This window comes from Pongo abelii, chromosome 22 (genome assembly GCF_028885655.2).
Source record: "Pongo abelii isolate AG06213 chromosome 22, NHGRI_mPonAbe1-v2.0_pri, whole genome shotgun sequence".
In the NCBI taxonomy this organism is placed as follows: domain Eukaryota; kingdom Metazoa; phylum Chordata; class Mammalia; order Primates; family Hominidae; genus Pongo; species Pongo abelii.
The window spans coordinates 42139644-42158274 of record NC_072007.2 but is presented as its reverse complement, the minus strand read 5'-3'; the positions used below and the strand labels follow the sequence as shown (position 1 = coordinate 42158274).

General features: G+C 48.5%; 1 protein-coding gene across 1 annotated transcript in view; it reads right to left on the bottom strand.

Moving 5' to 3' along the window:
• Positions 1-2409, bottom strand: part of HUNK (hormonally up-regulated Neu-associated kinase) — a 129202-nt gene extending 126793 nt beyond the window's left edge. Inside the window, exon 1 of the mRNA XM_024239556.3 lies at positions 1472-2409. Coding sequence (XP_024095324.3) covers positions 1472-1732 — 261 coding nt within the window. The 5' untranslated portion in view covers positions 1733-2409. The remainder of the gene's footprint in view (positions 1-1471) is intronic.
• Positions 2410-18631: the final 16222 nt, after the last annotated feature.

Sequence of the window (18631 nt, the reverse complement as noted above, 5' to 3'; positions counted from 1 at the left end):
CCACATACCCATAATAAAGGGGTGCCTCACTCAAAACGGCTGTAGGGAACACAGGGAAAATGACAAGGGTGACGGAGACCTGCATTCACAGGCAAAAGGCTCCAAGACAAAGAGGGGAAATGGGGTGGGGGGGAACTACAGGTGGGGTGAGGCTGGAGACAGGCAGGAAGGGCAGGTTGGCCCTGTGACCAGGGGTTTCACAGGGCAGCCCCAGGATGGGCAGAGGCCCCCAGGTCGGAAGGCAGAGGGCTTGGCTCCCAGGCCACCTGATCGGTTGGGAAGTGAACTCCGCCTTCCCTCCTTGCGGCTGACGCCTCCCTGACCCACGGACCACACAAAGGAGCTGGTCCCCCTCCAGGTTTGAGCCACCCCCAGCCTGGGGGCAGTCTTGAGCCCGAGATGACAGGAGCTTGGGGCAGCTCCAGCCTGGATTGGCTCTGAGCTCGGGCAGCTCCAGCCTGGGGTGACCCGGCCTCAAAAGCGAGTCACCAGCTCTTGGGTTTCTTCTCACAGCTCTAAGTTACACCTTCCATCTACCTGCCCCTCGCCTGGCAAGGGTTCACAACCATCTAACTTCCAACAAGGCTGGAGAGGTTCCCATTTCGGTCTCGGGGAGTTCCCCTTTCCTTTCCCCTCTTCTAGAAAGATAAGGCATCTCCCAGTCTCTGGGGGAGGTATCTGTAGTTCTGTTCCTGCCAGTAGCAAGGTCTTCACTGCAGCTCCCACCCTGAGGCTGGAGGACACAAAGGAGCTGGGGGAACGGAGAGAAGGGGATGAGACGGACAGAAGGGGATGAGAATGGCGGGGATGAGAATGGTGGGTGATGGGGGCAGGGGTGGGAGGGTTGAGTGGATGGAGAGCAGCACAGGTTGAGGGATGGACGACAGGTGGAGGGCGGAGGCAAAAACCCTCCTCTGAGCACGAAAAATTCCCTAGCTGCCGGAGCCCACAGGTGGGAAGCAATGCAGGATCTCAGCCTTCCCCCACCTCCTCCCAGAGCCCAGGAACGGGGATCAGACTCTAAGCTCCCCCAGAGGCTGGCTGTTAGCTTTCCTGCTCCCCCCGCCCCCCGACATAAGAGCCCACCTCCTCTAGCCCTGGTTCCCGCCTCGCCACGGATCCGCCGCCCCGCCGGCCTGAAGGGCAGAGGGGCCCCATCCCGCCCCCCGCGCTAGTGTCCGCCAGGCGGCGCCCTTCCACGAGCAGAACGGCCGCGCGGGACGCTTCCCGGGGCAAGGCCGTCCCCTTCCAAGCCCCCAGCCCCGGGGCAGCGGACCCCAGGCCGCCCTTCGGGAAAGGCTGCGAGAGGCTGGCTGAGCGCGCGTTTTAACCCAACAGGAAAGCCGTGCAGAGGGGGAAGGCGCTTGGCCCGGGACTGCACACTGGGACTCCCAGTGCAGTGCTCCCCGCGGGGTCCTGGCCGCCCACTCCCGCCCCTGTGCCCCAGCCCCACGGCGCCCGGGAGACTCACCTTCTCCCCGGTCAGCACGTGCAGCCCCTCGCGCACCTTGGCGAAGGAGCCCTCGCCCAGCTTCCTGCTGCCGATGAGGTAGTTGCCCACGCGCTTGTGGTGCTGGAAGTCGCGGAGCCGCTCGCGGGGCACGCCGCTCACCCAGGCAGGCAGGAAACTTCCCTCGCAGGCCGCCGAGGGCCTGGCCGCGTCCTCCGCGCCGCCGCCGCCCCCAGGCGCTGCCGGCTCCCCCAGGAGCCCGTCCCCCGCCGCCGCCGGCATCGCGCTCGCCCGCGGCCCGCGCGGCTCCTGCTCGGCTCCCGCTCGGCTCCCGCGCTCGCAGCTCCTCCTCCCCAGGCTCTTCCGCTTCCCCGGCTCCTTCGGCTTCTCCCGCCGCCGCCCTGGGCCCAGCCCCGCCCGGGTCTCCGCACCCAGCGCCCGGGGCCGCCGCGATCACGCCCCCCGCGCCGCCAAGCGAGGCGCGCAGACAATAGCGGCCGCCCAGGGGACGCGGGACCGGGGACCCCGCCCCCAAAAGTTCTTCCTCGGAGGGTCGCCCGGGCCCCTTTCAGGACACCAGGATCCCGCCCCGGGTCCCGTCCAGGAACCTAATGACAGTCGCCCTGCTCGGGCGCGCGGGGTGGGGCGCGGTCCGGCGGCGCCTGGGTCCCGGGGTCCGGGTGCCCGGGTCCGGGAGCCCTGGCGCCTCCGCAGCCTCCGCCTCGCCGCCGCCGTCTGGCCCGCACGGGCTTGGGTCCGGCTCGCGCGATCGCTCCTAGCCGTGCGCTGGGCGGCCGCTCCCGCCGGAGAGAAGCGCGCGGCGGGCTGCAGGCGCCCTCTGGAAGGCAGCAGAAGAAAGCCCCATTCAGTTTGAATTTGCAGAAATTTAATCCGCTCGCGGGCGGCGGGAACAGATGCGAGCTCCACTCCGCAGCCCGTGCACTTTCAAATCCCTAGTAGCCCCTCCTTCTCCGCGCGCCACAGTCAAACTCGACCCTCGCTGGAGAGGGGAGGGCCCGGGAAGGGGAGCGGCGGAGGGGACGGAGGAGCCACCTGAGCGCCAGACAGGGAGACCCTGCGCGGCCTCGGAGGCGCGCGCTCCCGGACCGCCCAGGTCGGGCTGCCTCCGGCTGCGCCTCTCGTCCGGATTCTGGGTTTGGGTTTTCTGGACCTTTCGGCGGTGAAATCCCCCACTGGCCGCACCCACCCGGGGCGGGGGGAAGGGGGAAGGCTCTCGAACTCCGTAGACTGTGGGTCGGGTTGCGTGCCCGGCCCTGAGTCCGGCACACAGTTAGGGCCCCCTGGACCTGGGGTGGAAGGATAGATGGATGGCTGGAAGAAAGGGTGGGGAGGTGGCCAGGCGTCTGCCCGGGCTCGCACGCAGCCTGGTTGGCTGTGTTGGAGGAGGCGCAGCCACAGCAGTAATAGTAGCAGCAGCAACGTAGGAACCGGGGCGTTTGCTGCCTCTGCTTGTAGCTTACACCTTCTTTGCCTTCCATTGAAATGATGCCTGTGATTGCAGGAGGTGGACCGGCGCTCGCCTCTCTTCGATGCTTTTGTTCTGCAAGCGCTGTGACTGTGCTCATCGTATAAACAATTGCAACTGCCCTGAAGACACGGGGCCCTCTCCCAGGATCCCCAACGTCTTCTCAAACCGAAAATGAAGAATCTTGTGAGGGAGAAGCAGGAGGGTAGGTAGGAGGAGGCATTTACAAAATGCTACCTGTTGAGGTGCCCGCATTTGATGGAAACTTCACCCGGATCGTGCAACATCAGAGCTGAAAGGAAGGATTTGGTCCTAACAAAGTTCCTTTCATTGTTTATTCCTGAGTAAACACCTATGACATCGACCCATAGCAATGCTTTGAGTTTGGGGGTGGGGGTGGGGGGAACAACAGCTGTCATCAATCCAGTGTCTGGGGGGCTTGCTGACCCATCTGAAGACGGACCCAGAGAAACGCCTGCTTTCAATACATCTAATTTTAAATACGCTACTATATTCATCCACCTACCTGTTACAAGTCACCAGCCTCAGTTATTATGACTGAACATACTGCGTTTTCTGTTGTTCTGTCTCATTGTTCTCGTTTACCAATATTAAAGATACAGCTTAAAATGTTTTTCTTGCTGTGCTTAAGGGACTTCTTTGTTCCCACCGGCCTTGACTATTTCAGTAAGGTTTATTCAATCCTTTTAATGTCTCTAATTCAGTAATCAAATCTTAAGAGGACAGTTGCATGGGAGAGGAATGGTGACTAGCATGGTGCCAGCAGAATAGATGTCCAGCAACTGTCTAAAGAATGAGGAATATGGAGCTCACTTCGGGGTAAAAACCACTCTGAGGCCGGATGCGGTGGCTCATGCCTGTAATCCTAGCACTTTGGGAGGCCGAGGCGGGTAGATCACGAGGTCAGGAGTTCAAGACCAGACTGGCCAAGATGGTGAAACCCTGTCTCTACTAAAAACACAAAAATTAGCCGGGCGTGGTGGCAGGCGCCTGTAATCCCAGCTACTCGGGAGGCTGAGGCAGAGAATTGCTTGAATCCAGGAGGCAGAGGGTGCAGTGAGCCAAAATCTTGCCACTGCACTCCAGCCTGGCCGACAGAGCAAGACTCCTTCTCAAAAAAAAAAAAAAACCGCTCTGAATCTTCCATCAGAAACAGTTTGGGAGTCCACCCAATGTTGTGTTAATAGAGTATGGTTTTTTTAATGTTAGGACATGCACTCTTTATGAAAATTTAGAGATTTCTTTATTAAGGTTTAAGGCAAATTTCAGAGACTATTCCCCAAAGTATTTTTATGGTCTAAAAAAAAAAAGTTTCATAAAAATGGTGGATGACATTTACAATGAAATAGAGATTTTCTTTCCTTTTAATTATCCTCTCAGGGTAGAGGTCAGGAAAGGGGTGAAGAAGAGAGAAAATCCAGGCCATTAAATCTTTTTCAAGCCTGCTGCCTGGGTTTGATTCAAGTTCACTGCTAATTCCATAAGCTGGGATGGATGCCAAAGAGAAGTCCAAATCCTACCCGTGCATCCCCTTTGTAACTGGTTTTTGAACTACAAGTCCTAGTCTCTGAAATGGCCTGTTTAACAAGAAATCACCCCAGAAACGTCTTTATGTAAAACAAATTAGTACACAATATATTGCCCTCATATTCAGTGTGCAGAAAGCATCTGATTATTCAATGCGACAGTAATGCAGCATTGAAAATTCTGTGCTAATTAGCCCAAACTAAATTTCTAGGCTTATCCTCCTGCGGAGTTCCCGGATAGGGGGTGGTGCTGGCCGGGATCCGGCCTCCCTACTGCCACACCTTTGCCTGTGCCTTGCCCGCCCCCAATCTGCTGTCTCCGACTCGTTTCCACCTAGCACAGGTGTTCCCTTTCCCATGAAGCCCTCCCCAACCAATAAGCTGCAAGAAGCCCATCTCCCTCTGTTGTCTCTTAGCTCATATAGTCATTTCACATTCCTCTTATGTCCTGTAGTACTTATTATCTATGGCTTTCTTCTCTTTTAGACTCACTGAGGACAGGAGCTGTGTCTAATTTCATTATTTGCCCTACAGTACCTAGCACAGTGTCTGAGACATGATCATTGTTCAGTAAATATCTGTTGAATAAATGAATGAAAGTAATCATTCACTGATTCTCAAGTGGGGTTTTACTGCTCCTGAGAGCAAGACCCCATCTAGTCCTGGGGGAGACAAGTTACCAGTGACTTTCTAAAAGCATTTTTAGGTGCATTGTTGGTTGCCTTTGGGGATCAACAAATATAATTGTTTGTCTTGTCGAAGATGGGTCATTCTCTAACTTGGATGAGTTAACCCTTTCAGAAACAGGACCAATCCCAGTGGGCTGTGAAGCCTCGGGAAGCTTTCTCAGTTGACTCATACCAGCTGCTTCCTTCCTTCCCTTTTCCTTCCCCATCTCCTCACCCCATATGGCTGGGAGACTGCCTCTGTGCTCCCACAGAACGCCAGCTTCTAGACCCAGCTGGAAGCAGTCAAAGACAATTAGAAGTAATCAGGCTGGCACAGCCAGGAAATGAGAGTTGGCTAGAAGGGGTTAGGCTGGCAGAAGCCGGCTGGTAGCTGGAGAAGGAACGGATGGCAAAGCAAAGACGGCAGACATGGATCAACTTTGCCTGGAAGACATCCTGTAAACTCTATATGTTCATGTTCCCAAAACAAAGTGTCCCATAAATAACAGCCTGGACTTCAACGCATGTCCCCAGAGTTCATGTCCAGCATTATTCTTTCACAACACCCAGCTGTTGAACGTGCACAATGCAATGGCTGAGGAAGAAAGGGTTCCTCAGGCATAAAGACTCATGTGCAAAGGCAGCCCAGTGTGCTATTGCAGAGTAGGCTGCTGCCAGCATCCCCACAATGAAACACTTCTCTAAAAATGAGTCATGACACTTACCTTTTGGTGCTTCAGTTTCCTTAAGCTGCAAAAATGGGATATTAAGGAATTGTGTGGAGTCAATCAGATTATGCACGCAAAGCACTCAGATCAGTGCCTGGCACATTATAAGTACAAGGTGAATTTCAGCTTTCACACCTTCCATCAATATGACTATCATCATCATAAACTAAGAGAAGTCACTCAAGAATGCCCCAGAGGTCCACCAGCACAATTGCCCCGGTAACTGTGATGAATCCAAAAGCATAATCTCCAGGTTGGATCTCTTCCCTGAAACCAGAGTCCTGTGTCAACCCTCTTCAACTCTGCCAGGCTGTCTGATAGGATCTCACTCACATGTAACTTGGGATACACACACACACACACGCACACACACGCACACACACCCACACACACACCCCTCTGTACTTCTTTCCTAAGGCTTCACCCAAATTCACCCCAAAATTTTGTAGGCATCCTTTGCTTCCTCTGCTTCTCGATCCTCATACCCAACCCATCAGCAAATCCTATACCCACCTGTGACCCTTTCTCTCACTTTCTAAGTGGCATCCTTTGCTTCCACGCCAAAACCAAAACCAGTTCTTCAAAATGGGAATCGGTCATCCCAGCACTTAAGGAGGCCAAGGAGGGAAGATCACCTGAGGTCAGGAGTTCAAGACCAGCCTGGCCAACATAGCGGAACCCCATCTCTACTAAAAATACAAAAATTAGCCAGGCATGGCGGCAGGCACCTGTAATCCCAGCTACTCAGGAGGCTGAGGCAGGGAGAATTGCTTGAACCCCGGAGGTGGAGGTTGCAGTGAGCCAAGATCATGCCATTACACTCTAGCCTGGGCGACAGAGCAAGACTCCATCTCAAAAAAAAAAAAAAAAAAAAAAAGGGAATCAGATCATATCACTTCCCTGCACTCGAAAGCTGTTCAACAGACCCCTGCAGAAAAGATTCCCCAAGCACTTTGTCATGATATGGCCCTGCCTCCCTCTTCACTGTCACCTCCTGGGAGCCAGACACCAAGCTCTTCCCTGCTTCAAAGGCTTTACCTCTGTGTCTTGGTCGGCTCAGACTGCCATAACAAAACACCTAGACTGGGCGGCTTAAACACCAGACATTTCTTTCTCATTGTTCTGAGGAATCCAAGATTTAGGTTCCAGCAGATATACATATATAGAGATTTACTCTAAAGAATTGACTCACATGATGATGGAGACTGAGAAGTCCAGAACGAAAGTGCTAGCAGATTCAGTTCCTGATGAAGGCTCTCCTCCCGGCTGACAGATGAGTGCTCTCGCCAAGTGCTCTCATGGCAGAAAGACACACAGCCCTGGTCTCTTCTTCTTTTTATAAGGACACCAACCGGATCATAAGGGTCCCACTCTCATGCACTCAATTAAGCCTAAATGCCTTCCGAAGGTCTCACCTCCAAATACCATCACATCGGAGGTCACAGCTGCAACGTATGAACTTGGGCCAGGGGGATACAAACATTCAGTTCATGACACTCTGCCAACAATACACTTCTTCAACATCGCTGAAGTTTCTCGCTTCATTCAGGGCTCTGCTCTCTCAATCAGAAAATCAGAAATCAGGCAGATCGTCCCAGGGTCCCTAATCGCCACACTCAACTTTTCATGTCATTCATCATTAGCTAACAGAAGAATGTACATTCACTTGTTTATGTGTTTATTTTCTCTCTCTCTCTCTCTCTCTCTCTCTCTCATTTAATGTCCATGAAGCGAGGGACTTTGTATCCCAACAGCCATGCATGCCTGGTCCACTGTACACGTTCAGCAATGGCAATGCGGAACTTCATCTCAACTCTTGATCTGTCCATGTGGGAGAGGAAGAAGTTGCTGAGCTTTGTGTGGTTGTGGCGCTGCAGCATGATGGTGTACGGATGGTGACACCAGGCCAACCTCCTGCAGCTGCTTCCCAGCAGCCACTGAGCTGATATTCAAGAAGAAAAAGGTGCATTCTTCAAACAAGATGCTGATGGCTTCTCACAGGACTCATCACAGTTGTACCCCCATTGGTCTCCAAAAGCCGAATGTAATGGCTATTTCAGTAAGAAAAATGTACCTGCCACCTCCCAACTACGGATGGGCCCAGGGCTTTAGGATATCTTGATGTGTGGTCTCTTCCTCTAAATCCCAGATAGAGGCTATTGAGAAGGAATGGAATTTTAAATATTCTATAGGAAGAGGCCATCACACATACTGAGCTGGACCATTTCTGCTTGTATGCATGTCTCATTCAAAAGTGGCTTCCCATCTTACATTGACACCAACATCATCCCTATGGCCCTACCAGGCCCAGCACAATCTGCATCACACCCTCCAGGGCTCATCTCTCTTCCCTCATCCCATTATGTCTCTGATCTCACCTCCTCCTATTCACTGCCCTCCAGCCACACTGACCTGTGTGTGGGACCCACTCCCCCAGCGGGCTCTTTTTATTTTTTTGGAATATTATTCCAAGAAATATCTACAGAGCTGGCTTCCTCACCATCTTCCGGTCTTTGCTCAAATGTCACCTTCTCTGTGGGACTTTTCTCTGACCTTTTCTCTCTGATGAAAATTTCCCCTGGGCCACGCCCCACCCCCCTGCACCCCACCTCCTATCCCCTTCCCTGCTTTATTTTCCTTCACAACACTTATTGCCATCTAACAAATTACATCATTTCCCTCTTTGTTTTGCTTGTTGTCTGGCTCCTTCCCTAGAATGTCTGCTCCATGAGGGCTGGGACTTTGGTTAAGTTCACTATACATGGTGCCTGGCTCCTGGGGAGTGCTCAACACAAATTCGTTGTGGTTAACTAAATTTGTAATTCACAGGGTCTCTCACTGCAGAAGTGGACGACCATAATAAATGAGAAGGCAGAAAGGAGAAACACAACAAAACCGGGTCCTGCTTGAGAAAGCACACATCATAAAGACATATGGCAAAAGATCAATATTCATGCCTCAAAGAGGAGCCTCCACAACAAGCTCCACATTTGTATTATGGCAGAGAGGGAAAGGTTATTGTTAGCACTGAGGCTTACTTACAGCCTCTGGCTGGGTGCTGACTCCTGTCCATTTCTTAGTAGGGATTGAGTAGAGCCTGCAGCAGCGAGGGGTCTGGGGGTACTTAGAAATGAGCACATACAACAGAGCATGGTCTACGGTGTGGCCAGCAGGTGGAGATGCAGTGAGGCGGAGGGCACCCTGGAACTGAGCCCACTCACCAATCACAGGAGTGGGCACGCGGGCTGATTGCAGAAGCCTGCTTGGCACAGCCAGGTGGACAGATGCAGACAAAAAGAGGCCGGCGCCCCCTGCTGGTCAACTCGGCTCTGCTTTCCCTCCGCAGTCCAGAGGGGCCCAAGAAACCGGGAAGAGAATGCAGGACTGGAGGCCACAGCTGCCTCCGTGGCCCTGGGCAGGGCACTTATTGTCTCTGAGCATCCGCTTTCTCCATCTGGAAAGGAAGAACTTCTCCCTGTCATTCCTAAGTCCCAGGACTGCTGCCAGGGTAAAATGAGGCAAATTATGGGCATATGCTACGAAAATAGAAGCTATTTTGGTTATTGTTCTTAGCATGGCATTCTTAAATCAGAGCAAAAAGTGTCTGGGACATAAATCTGAAAACGATACATTTAAAATAAAGCAAAGAGTGAATGGGTGAAAAGATCTGTTTGTCCGGGGCTTTTTCATTCCGTGGCGGAGGCTTTCTGCTGAGCATCAGCATGCAATACACACATCTGCAGGCTTTGGGCCCACTGCCATGCAGAGCATGCCACTATTCTAGGCCTGCTCCCCAACTCTCACCTTCCAGTTTCCCTCCTTCCAGGCCCCTGATCAACTGCCCAAGCCATTTGCTACTGCCAGTGAGTCCATGTGTGTAGAAAGATAGTGATGATAGATAGATAGATAGATAGATAGATAGATAGATAGATAGATAGATAGATTTTTTTAGCTAGGGTCTCGCTCTGTTGCCCAGGCTAGAGTGCAGTGGTGCCATCATGGCTCACTGCAGCAGCCTCAATCTCCTGGGCTCAAGTGATCCTCCCATCTCAGCCTCCCAAACAGCTGGGACTATAGGCATGCACCACAACACCTGGCTAATTTTTTTTGTATTTTTTTGTAGAGACAGGGTTTCGCCATGTTGCTCAGGCTGGTCTCAAACTGCTGAGCTCAAGCCATCCTCCCTCCTCAGCCTCCCAAAGTGCTGGGATTACAGGCATGAGTCACTGTGCCTAACAAATAATAGATAATTAGTAAAGAGATCAATAAATAGATGATAGATAAATAGATGATTGATAGAAATAGATGATAGATTCAATAGATAGAAGGATGATACATGACAAATACATAATGAATGACCAATGGATGATAGACAATTAATAGATACGAATAAAGACAGAGATAGATGATACTAGATAGATAGGTGATTAATAGAAAATAGATCAATAGACACATTGATCAGTAGATGATGAACAAGAAGAAGGAGGAGGAGAAGGGAAGGAAAGAAGGAAGGAAGGAATGAAGGAAGGAAGGAAGGACGGAAGGAAGGAAGGACGGAAGGAAGGAAGGGGAAACAAGGCAGGGAGGGAGGGAGGGAAGGAGGGAGGGAAGGGGGAAGATAGGTATTCTCTATCTAAACGAAGTAGATGACCTGGTGCACCAATGAAGCTCCACCCATCAGGGTTTCCCCTTGATGTTGCCTTTCCAGCCCATCCTGAGTACAGCTGTAGTGCAGTACTAGGGGTCCTTCATGATTCCCCCATGGAACTTCCTGTAAACTGAACATGGTGGCCTTTCCCCACCTCTGAGATCACTAGTAACCTAAGGCATGCTGGATTGTTCAACCCAAGCAGAAGGGCTGTTTGCACTGCAGCCTGGATCTACTCCAGAGCCCTCCTCTGGGCCTTACTTACAGGAGGCAGCCTTCCATGTAATCCAGTCTCTGGGTAGGAAGAGTATTCCCAGATATGGAATATGCCGCCTCCAGAAACCATGGGACCTACCAGCACTGTGCTTCCTTCTTCATGGTGGGAGGTGTGAGATGCAATAATTTATCCTTTACATTTATCCCCAGTGCACCTTGAAACACCAGACTTCTAAAACTGATGTGATGGGACTCTGAAACTTAGGTGTATCTCCCATGATCTGAAGCCCATGTGTCTTTCCAAGGCCTTCAGTAAACTTGCTGCATCTTGCTCATCCATCTGATATCTGATTGACATGAGGCATGATACAGTGGACTAGGGTGCCGTTCTGCAGGATGTCCAGGGGGTCCAGTTCTCTTCAGACTATATAGCACATATGACGGTAGGAGAGTTAGCACCACCTGAGGGAAGACTAAATACATACTATTGTCTGGTCAAGAGAATGCCAACAGTTTTTTTTTCCTTTCAAGAGTGATGGAAAATAATGCATTCATCAGAACAATGGCCACATATCATCCCCTAAAGGCTACATTCACCTGTTTTAGTAAAAAATACCATAACAGGCCAGGCTGGGCACAGTGGCGCACGCCTGAAATCCCAGCACTTTGGGAGGCCGAGGTGGGTGGATCACAAGGTCCGAAGTTCAAGCCCAGCCTGGCCAAGATGGTGAAACCCCATCTCTACTAAAAATACAAAAATTAGCCAGGCATGGTGGTGGGTGCCTGTAATCCCAGCTACTCGGGAGGCTGAGGCAGAGAATTGCTTGAATCCAGGAGGCAGAGTTTGCAGTGAGCCAAGATCATGCCACTGCACTCCAGCCTGGGCAACAGAGAAAGACTCTGTCTCAAAAAAAAAAAAAAAAAAAAAAAAATACCATGCCAAGCCCCGCAGCTGCAGTGTGGGCTCCTTTTGATGGAGTTTGCAGTAGTGCACTATCATTATCCAGAATCCAGTGGTTTCTGCAGGGGCCAGGCTGGTGAAATAAATAGAGATGGGCTGGGGCCATCACACCTGCGTCTTCTAAGTCTTTAAGGCTAATACTCATCTCTAGCACTCTTGGGATGCACAATTGTCTTTCAGTTTTAGGGTCTTCCACTCAGCCTTCTGTTACAACATCTCTTACCTCACAGGCCAAATAATGCAGTGGTTATGGCAGGTACCAAGTGTATCCATTCCAATTGTACACTTGGCAACTGTGGTAACAACCACCACCTAAGTCCATGGAGACAGTGGACCCACTGTGGCTTGACCCAGGCCTAGACTTAATTAATCATCTTGTACCTATTGGCCCCCACCCTAACAGGGAGTCTACAATGAGGCTTTAATTCTCTGGGTATCAATTCAGACCTAGATAGTCATTGAAGTGTCTGGTCCCTGTATTAATTATTTATTACGGTATAACAAATTACCCTAAAATTTAGTAGCTTAAAACAGCAATAAACATTTATTATCTCACAGAGTTTCTGTGGGTCTGGAATTTGGGAGTGGCTGACCTGTGAGGTTATGGCATAAGATCTTTCACAAGGTTGCAGTCAAGATGGGGGTTGGAGGCCAGGCGTGGTGGCTCATGACTGTAATCCCAGCACTTTGGGAGGCTGAGGCAGGCGAATCATGAGGTCAGGAGATCGAGACCATCCTGGCCAACGTGGTGAAACCCTGTCTCTATTAAAATACAAAAAAAATAGTTTTTGTGTGTGTCTCTTCCAAGAGTCTTGCCACCACTACAGTCCTAGCTACTTGGGAGGCTGAGGCTGGGGAATTGCTTGAACTCGGGAGGCGGAGGTTGCAGTGAGCCGAGATCACTCCACTGCACTCCAGTCTGGCAACAGGGCAAGACTCCACTCAAAAAAAAAAAAAAAAAAAAAAAAAGATGTGGGTTGGAGCTACAGTCAACTGAAAGCTTGATTGGAACTGGAAGATCCAGTTCTATTATGCATGGCTGTTGTTCATTGGGGCTGTTCCCAGGAAGCCTTAGTTCCTTGCTACTTGAACCTCTCCAAAGGTTGGTTTGAGTGTCGTTACGAAATGGCAGTTGGCTTCTCCCAAATGCAGTGATGTTTAAGAGCAAGGCAGAAGGCACAGTGTATTTATGCCTTAGCTTCAGAAGTCACACTCCATCATTTGTGCAATGTCCTATTTGTTACAGGTCAGCCTCATTCAACATGCAAGAGGACCACACAGAGGCATGAAGACTAGGAGGTGAGCTAGGAGCTGACCTTGGGAGCTAGCTGCCATGCCCCTTCCTCTTGCATGTGGTTACCCAACCAAGTGGCCTTAGGTCCCTCTAGGGACGGATTGGCCGAATCATTGCTGTGCATGTTTGCTGTAATATAGTAAAGTCCTCTCTTCCAAAGATCCAGACTTCTCTTCAGTCAATGGACTCCACGTTAGAAAATTGGCTCAAGTTTGAAAACTGAGCAAAGGATCATCATTTGTTTATTGGGCAGCTGCCCTCAACTTCCTGATCATCCACCCTTGACTTCTTCTAGTTGTATAAAGTAAATAATATCCTCACTCGTTTGCCATCTGTCTTACCCCTAGGGACATCACACTCTTTAACTGTTTTCACCACTCCCTGTGGGTGAATCCTCCTTGACTACCATCCATCTTTGACACTCTTTATCTTAACTGCACCTGCCTGGCTTCTGGTAGTTGAGTGCTGCCACCTGGCCTCTGTTATTTCAATACCCTATCATATCAATTTATATCAATAAACCAAATTCTGCAGTGGCATCTCCTACTACAGCCCTGGGAGAACCACCACTGAGCTTCTCACTGCTTCTAGTACCCCTCTCACTAGTGCATTTCTTATTGCTTAGCACAATGGAAGGTCCTCTGTGCCTTTGTGTGCAATGTAATCAATTGGTGAGGTTTCTAGCCTTGTGTGTGTATGAGTTCTAGATGCCCGCTTCTCTGAGTCCTTCTTCTCTGTCTGCCACGGCAGTTCTGGCATTTCTGGCATTTCTGTTTCACTTAGTGTAGTCCAGTGCTTTTCCCAGGCTCTAAGAGCCATCCCAGTAGCGTGTCACTTCCAGGGGTCTTGCCAGCATATTAAATTCTAGATCCCAGCAGGATCCTCCCAAATTGATAAGTTCTTCCTTATCCAACTTCATGTTTCACTCCCCTTGATCCAGCACCTGAGAATCCAGTTTCTTCCGTTCTTCTGCCAGCACACATTGGGTAAATCCTCCTGCTCCTTCAACATAGGGTTGCATTGCTCCCTTATTCAGTTCACCAGCTGTGCCATGTTGTGACTTAACTCTACTTGTTGGCCTCTTGGCCAACAAGTAGGATTAGGGTCTCTGCATCATCTCCAAGGAAAAGGAAGGGACTGCCCTTAACAGAGAGATGAGACTATAATAGTGCTTTAGTTTGGATGTCTGACCTTTCCAAATCTCAAGATGTAATTTGATCTGCAATGTTAATGGGAGGTGTTTGGACCATGGGGGCAGATCCCCCATGAATAGATTAGTGCCCTTTCTGGGCTGGGAAGAAGTGATTGAGTTTTTCCTCTATTAGTTCCCATGAAAGCTGGTTGTTACAAAGAGCCTGGCACCTCCTCCAGCCCTTTTCCTTCCTCCCTCACCATGTGATCTCTGCACACGCTGGTCCCCTTCACCTTCCACCTTAAGTGGAAGCAGCCTGAGGCCTCACCCAAAGCAGATGCTGCTGCTATGCTTTTTATACAGCCTTAGTCAATCCATAATAAATATTACTGTAAAATAAATAATAAAATGAATTACAATGGCTAAAATGCACACAGTAAAATATGCTAGAGATGTAAACATAAATACCCATTCATTGCAATTAAAATTTACAAATATTATCCCAGCGTGAGCCAAATAGATCTCTTTTCTTTATCAATCACCCAGCCTCAGTATTCCTTTATAGCAACACAAATGGACTAAGACAAATAGCGAAGATAAATGAGTGCTCCGGGGTCAACGTAGACATGAAAAGTAGAAGAAGTGTGGAAACCAAATACTCTTTTGAGATCAAAAGCCTAATATCCAAAATAGGAACCAATCTCAAAAGAGAATTAATACATTTAAGCTTATACAAACAGAAATCTAGATGCATAATAGAAAATTCAGGGTCCAGACTTGCCCTCAAAAAAATGTAATAAAAGATTTTAATGAGGTCTACTTTAATTAAAGTAAAAAATCTAGCTTTTTGAACTAAAATTAGAACTACCATTTGATTCAGCAATCCCACTACTGGGTATCTACTCAGAGGAAAAGAAGTCATTATATGAAAAAGATGCTTGCACACACATGGTTATAGCAGCACAATTAGCAATTGCAAAAATGTGGAACCAGACCAAATGCCCATCAGTCAATGAGTGGATAAAGGAACTGTGATATATATATGTATCATGGAATACTACTCGGCCATAAAAAGAGATGATTTAACGGCATTCACAGAAACCTGGATGGGATTGGAGACTATTACTCTAAGTGAAGTAACTCAGGAATGGAAGACCAAACATTGTATGTTCTCACTCATAAGTGGGAGCTAAGCTATGAGGATGCAAAGGCATAAGAATGATACAGCGGACTTTGGAGGCTCAGGGGGAAAGGGCGGGAAGGGGGTGAGGAATAAAAGACAACAAATTGGGTTCAGTGTATAGTGTTCAGGTAATAGGTGCACCAAAATCTCACAAATCACCACTAAAGAACTTACTCATACAACCAAATACCACCTGTTCCCCCAAAACTTATGGAAATGAAAAATTAAAAAAAAATAAAATAAATTTTAAAAATTCTAGCTTTCTAGTGATACAGTACATAGCACAAAAGAAAACAGGTGTAAAATTCAAGCTTTGGGCGGGGTGCGGTGGCTCACGCCTGTAATCCCAGCACTTTGGGAGGCCGAGGTGGGCTGATCACTTGAGGTCCAGAGTTCGAGATTAGCCTGGCAAATATGGTGAAACCCTGTCTCTACTAAAAATACAAAAATTAGCCAGGCGTGGTGGCAGGCACCTGTAGTCCCAGCTACTCGGGAGGCTGAGGCAGGAGAATTGCTTGAACCCAGGAAGCAGAGGTTGCAGTGAGCCGAGATCATACATTCCAGCTTGAGTGACAGAGTGAGACTTTGTCTCAAAAACAAAAAACAAAAACAGAACAAAAATTAGCCGGGAGTGATGGCACATGCCCGTAGTCCCAGCTACTCGAGAGGCTGAGGTGGGAGAATCACTTGAACCTGGGAGGCGGAGTTTGTGGTGAGCCTAGATTGCCCCATTGCACTCCAGCCTAGATAACACAGCAAGACTGCGTCTCAAAAAAAAAAAAAAAAAAAATCAAGCTTTGGTGACTTGGTGACTGGCCAATGGTGTGCATTCACTTCCAAAAAAAGTGCTGAAGACTGACAATGAAGAAAAACCCAGGAACCAAAGTAAAAACAACATGTAATACTTCCATGGAAGTATGATAAGCAAAACCATTACGCTTTTTTGCCAGTTATTCTTCAGGGGAAAAAAAAAATGTGGAAAGGAGATACCATTTGTGAATTGAGATAGTAGAATATTTCTATTTCTATTTTTATTTATTTATGCAATGAGCCTCTGGGCTTCCTGAAATTTTAATTAAGAATTCAAATATCCCAGAAATATTTTTTACAATTTCTGTAAACTCTAAGAATAATCAGACAGTTCTGATGTGTAAACTAAGAATAATCAGACTGTTCTGATGTGAACTTAAGCCTTTGTGTGGGGCCTATGGAAACATCTGGAATTCTTCACAGGTGGCAGGAGAAAGACTGAGATGCAGTGTCTCAGATGAGATGAGACTTATGACGTATCATGGCGTCATAAGCTATGAATATAACCCATCATCAACAGGAATCAGCTTCCTTCCCAAGGGACTTCTGAGTCCCTTAAGAATGACAGGAAACAATACAGACACTTCTAAGTACCCAGTATTGTCTTTCAGGTCCCAGGAACGCTGTTAACCTAACCCAGCCAGGACCACCGTGTTGCAAGCGCATAATCCTTGAACAAGTCAAGCCGCCAAAGTCCCAGCTGATATAAAGTACCAGTATGTTGGTATAACAGAAATTTCCTTAGGGTAACAACAACAAAAAAAGTCTTGGCTGGGTGCAGTGGCTCACACCTGTAATCCCAGCACTTTGGGAGGCTGAAGCAGGCAGATCACCTGAGGTCAGGAGTTCAAGACCAGCCTGGCCAACATGGCGGAAACCCCATCTCTACTAAAAATGCAAAAATTAGCCAGGCGTGGTGGCAGGCACCTGTAATCCCAGCTACCTGGGAGGCTGAGTCAGGAGAATTGCTTGAACCCAGAAGGCAGAGGTTGCAGTGAGCCGAGATCACGCCACTGAACTCCAGCCTGGGTGACAGAGCAAGACTCTGTCTCAAAAATAAATAAATAAATAAATAAATCCTGCCCAAATCTGTTGAGGGAGTCTACATAAACTAATATTATATCTGAAAATTTGAAGTTTATTTTTTATAACAAGAATCTTAAGTGGTTATTTATTTCATCTTTTAAAACTTATTTTAAAACTTCTTGGCTGGACACGATGGCTCATGTCTGTAATCCCAGCACTTTGGGAGGCCGAGGCAGGTGGATTATGAGGTCAGGAGATCAAGACCATCCTGGCTAACATGGTGAAACCCTTCTCTACTAAAAAATACAAAAAATTAGCCAGGCATGGTGGTGGGCGCCTGTAGTCCCAGCTACTCGGGAGGCTGAGGTGGGAGAATGGCGTGAACTCGGGAGGCGGAGCTTGCAGTGAGCCGAGATAGCGCCACTGCACTCCAGCCTGGGTGACAGAGTAAGACTCTGTCTCAAAAAAAAAAAACAAAAACCTCTTTATGTGCAAATTTTCATATTCTTCCCAGAACCCAGTGAAACAGCTAGCAAAAAATGCCAACATTCTTATGGTGCTGTAAGGGAAAAGAAGGAAGCAAAGTTTGAGCCGATAGTCACATACTCTAGCATGTGTCTGGAATATGATTCCAACTATTGCAAGGAATTCCTGATAACTCCAGTGCTCACTTCACCTACACAGAAAGAAGACACAGTAAAAGAGCAGGAAGTTGGAAGACATAGTGGGAAACCTCTGCTGAACAGAGATCTTATAAGTATTCATTAGAGGCTGGTGTCAGTAGTAGTGATAATGTCACCACAGGCTGTCAAGCTGATGCTGCTATAACACTACCAGAGAAAACAACTATAAATCATTTTATTTCCAATCTAAGAACTTGGAGCCTTTATTCTTTTATTCTACTATCATTTGCTCTAAAGAAGATACATATATATATATATACACACACACACATATATATATTTGCACTGAACATTTTACAAAGATGTGATATTTTATGTTATATATAGAGATATATATTTTTATGTGATATATAGATATGTTTATATATAAAATATGTATATTTTATATATATGTGATAGAGATGTCTATTTTATGTGATATATATGTATATATATAGAGAGAGAGAGCGAGAGGGAGAGAGAGAGAGAGAGAGAAATGTTTTATAAGTCATCTTCCTGATACTGTTGAAGTGATTTGGTATCACACTGGCCAGACTAAATATTAGACAGTTGGCCGGGTGTGGTGTCTCATGCCTGTAGTCCCAGCACTTTGGGAGGTCAAAACAGGAGGATCACTTGAGCCCAGGAGTTCAAGATGAGCCTGGGCAACATGGTGAAACCCTCTCTCCACAAAAAATACAAAAACTAGTTGGGCGTAGTGGCACACGCCTGTGGTCCCAGCTACTCAGGAGGCTGAGGTGGGAGGATCACTTGAGCCCAGGAGGCTCAATGAGGTTGCAGTGAGCCATGCTCACACCAC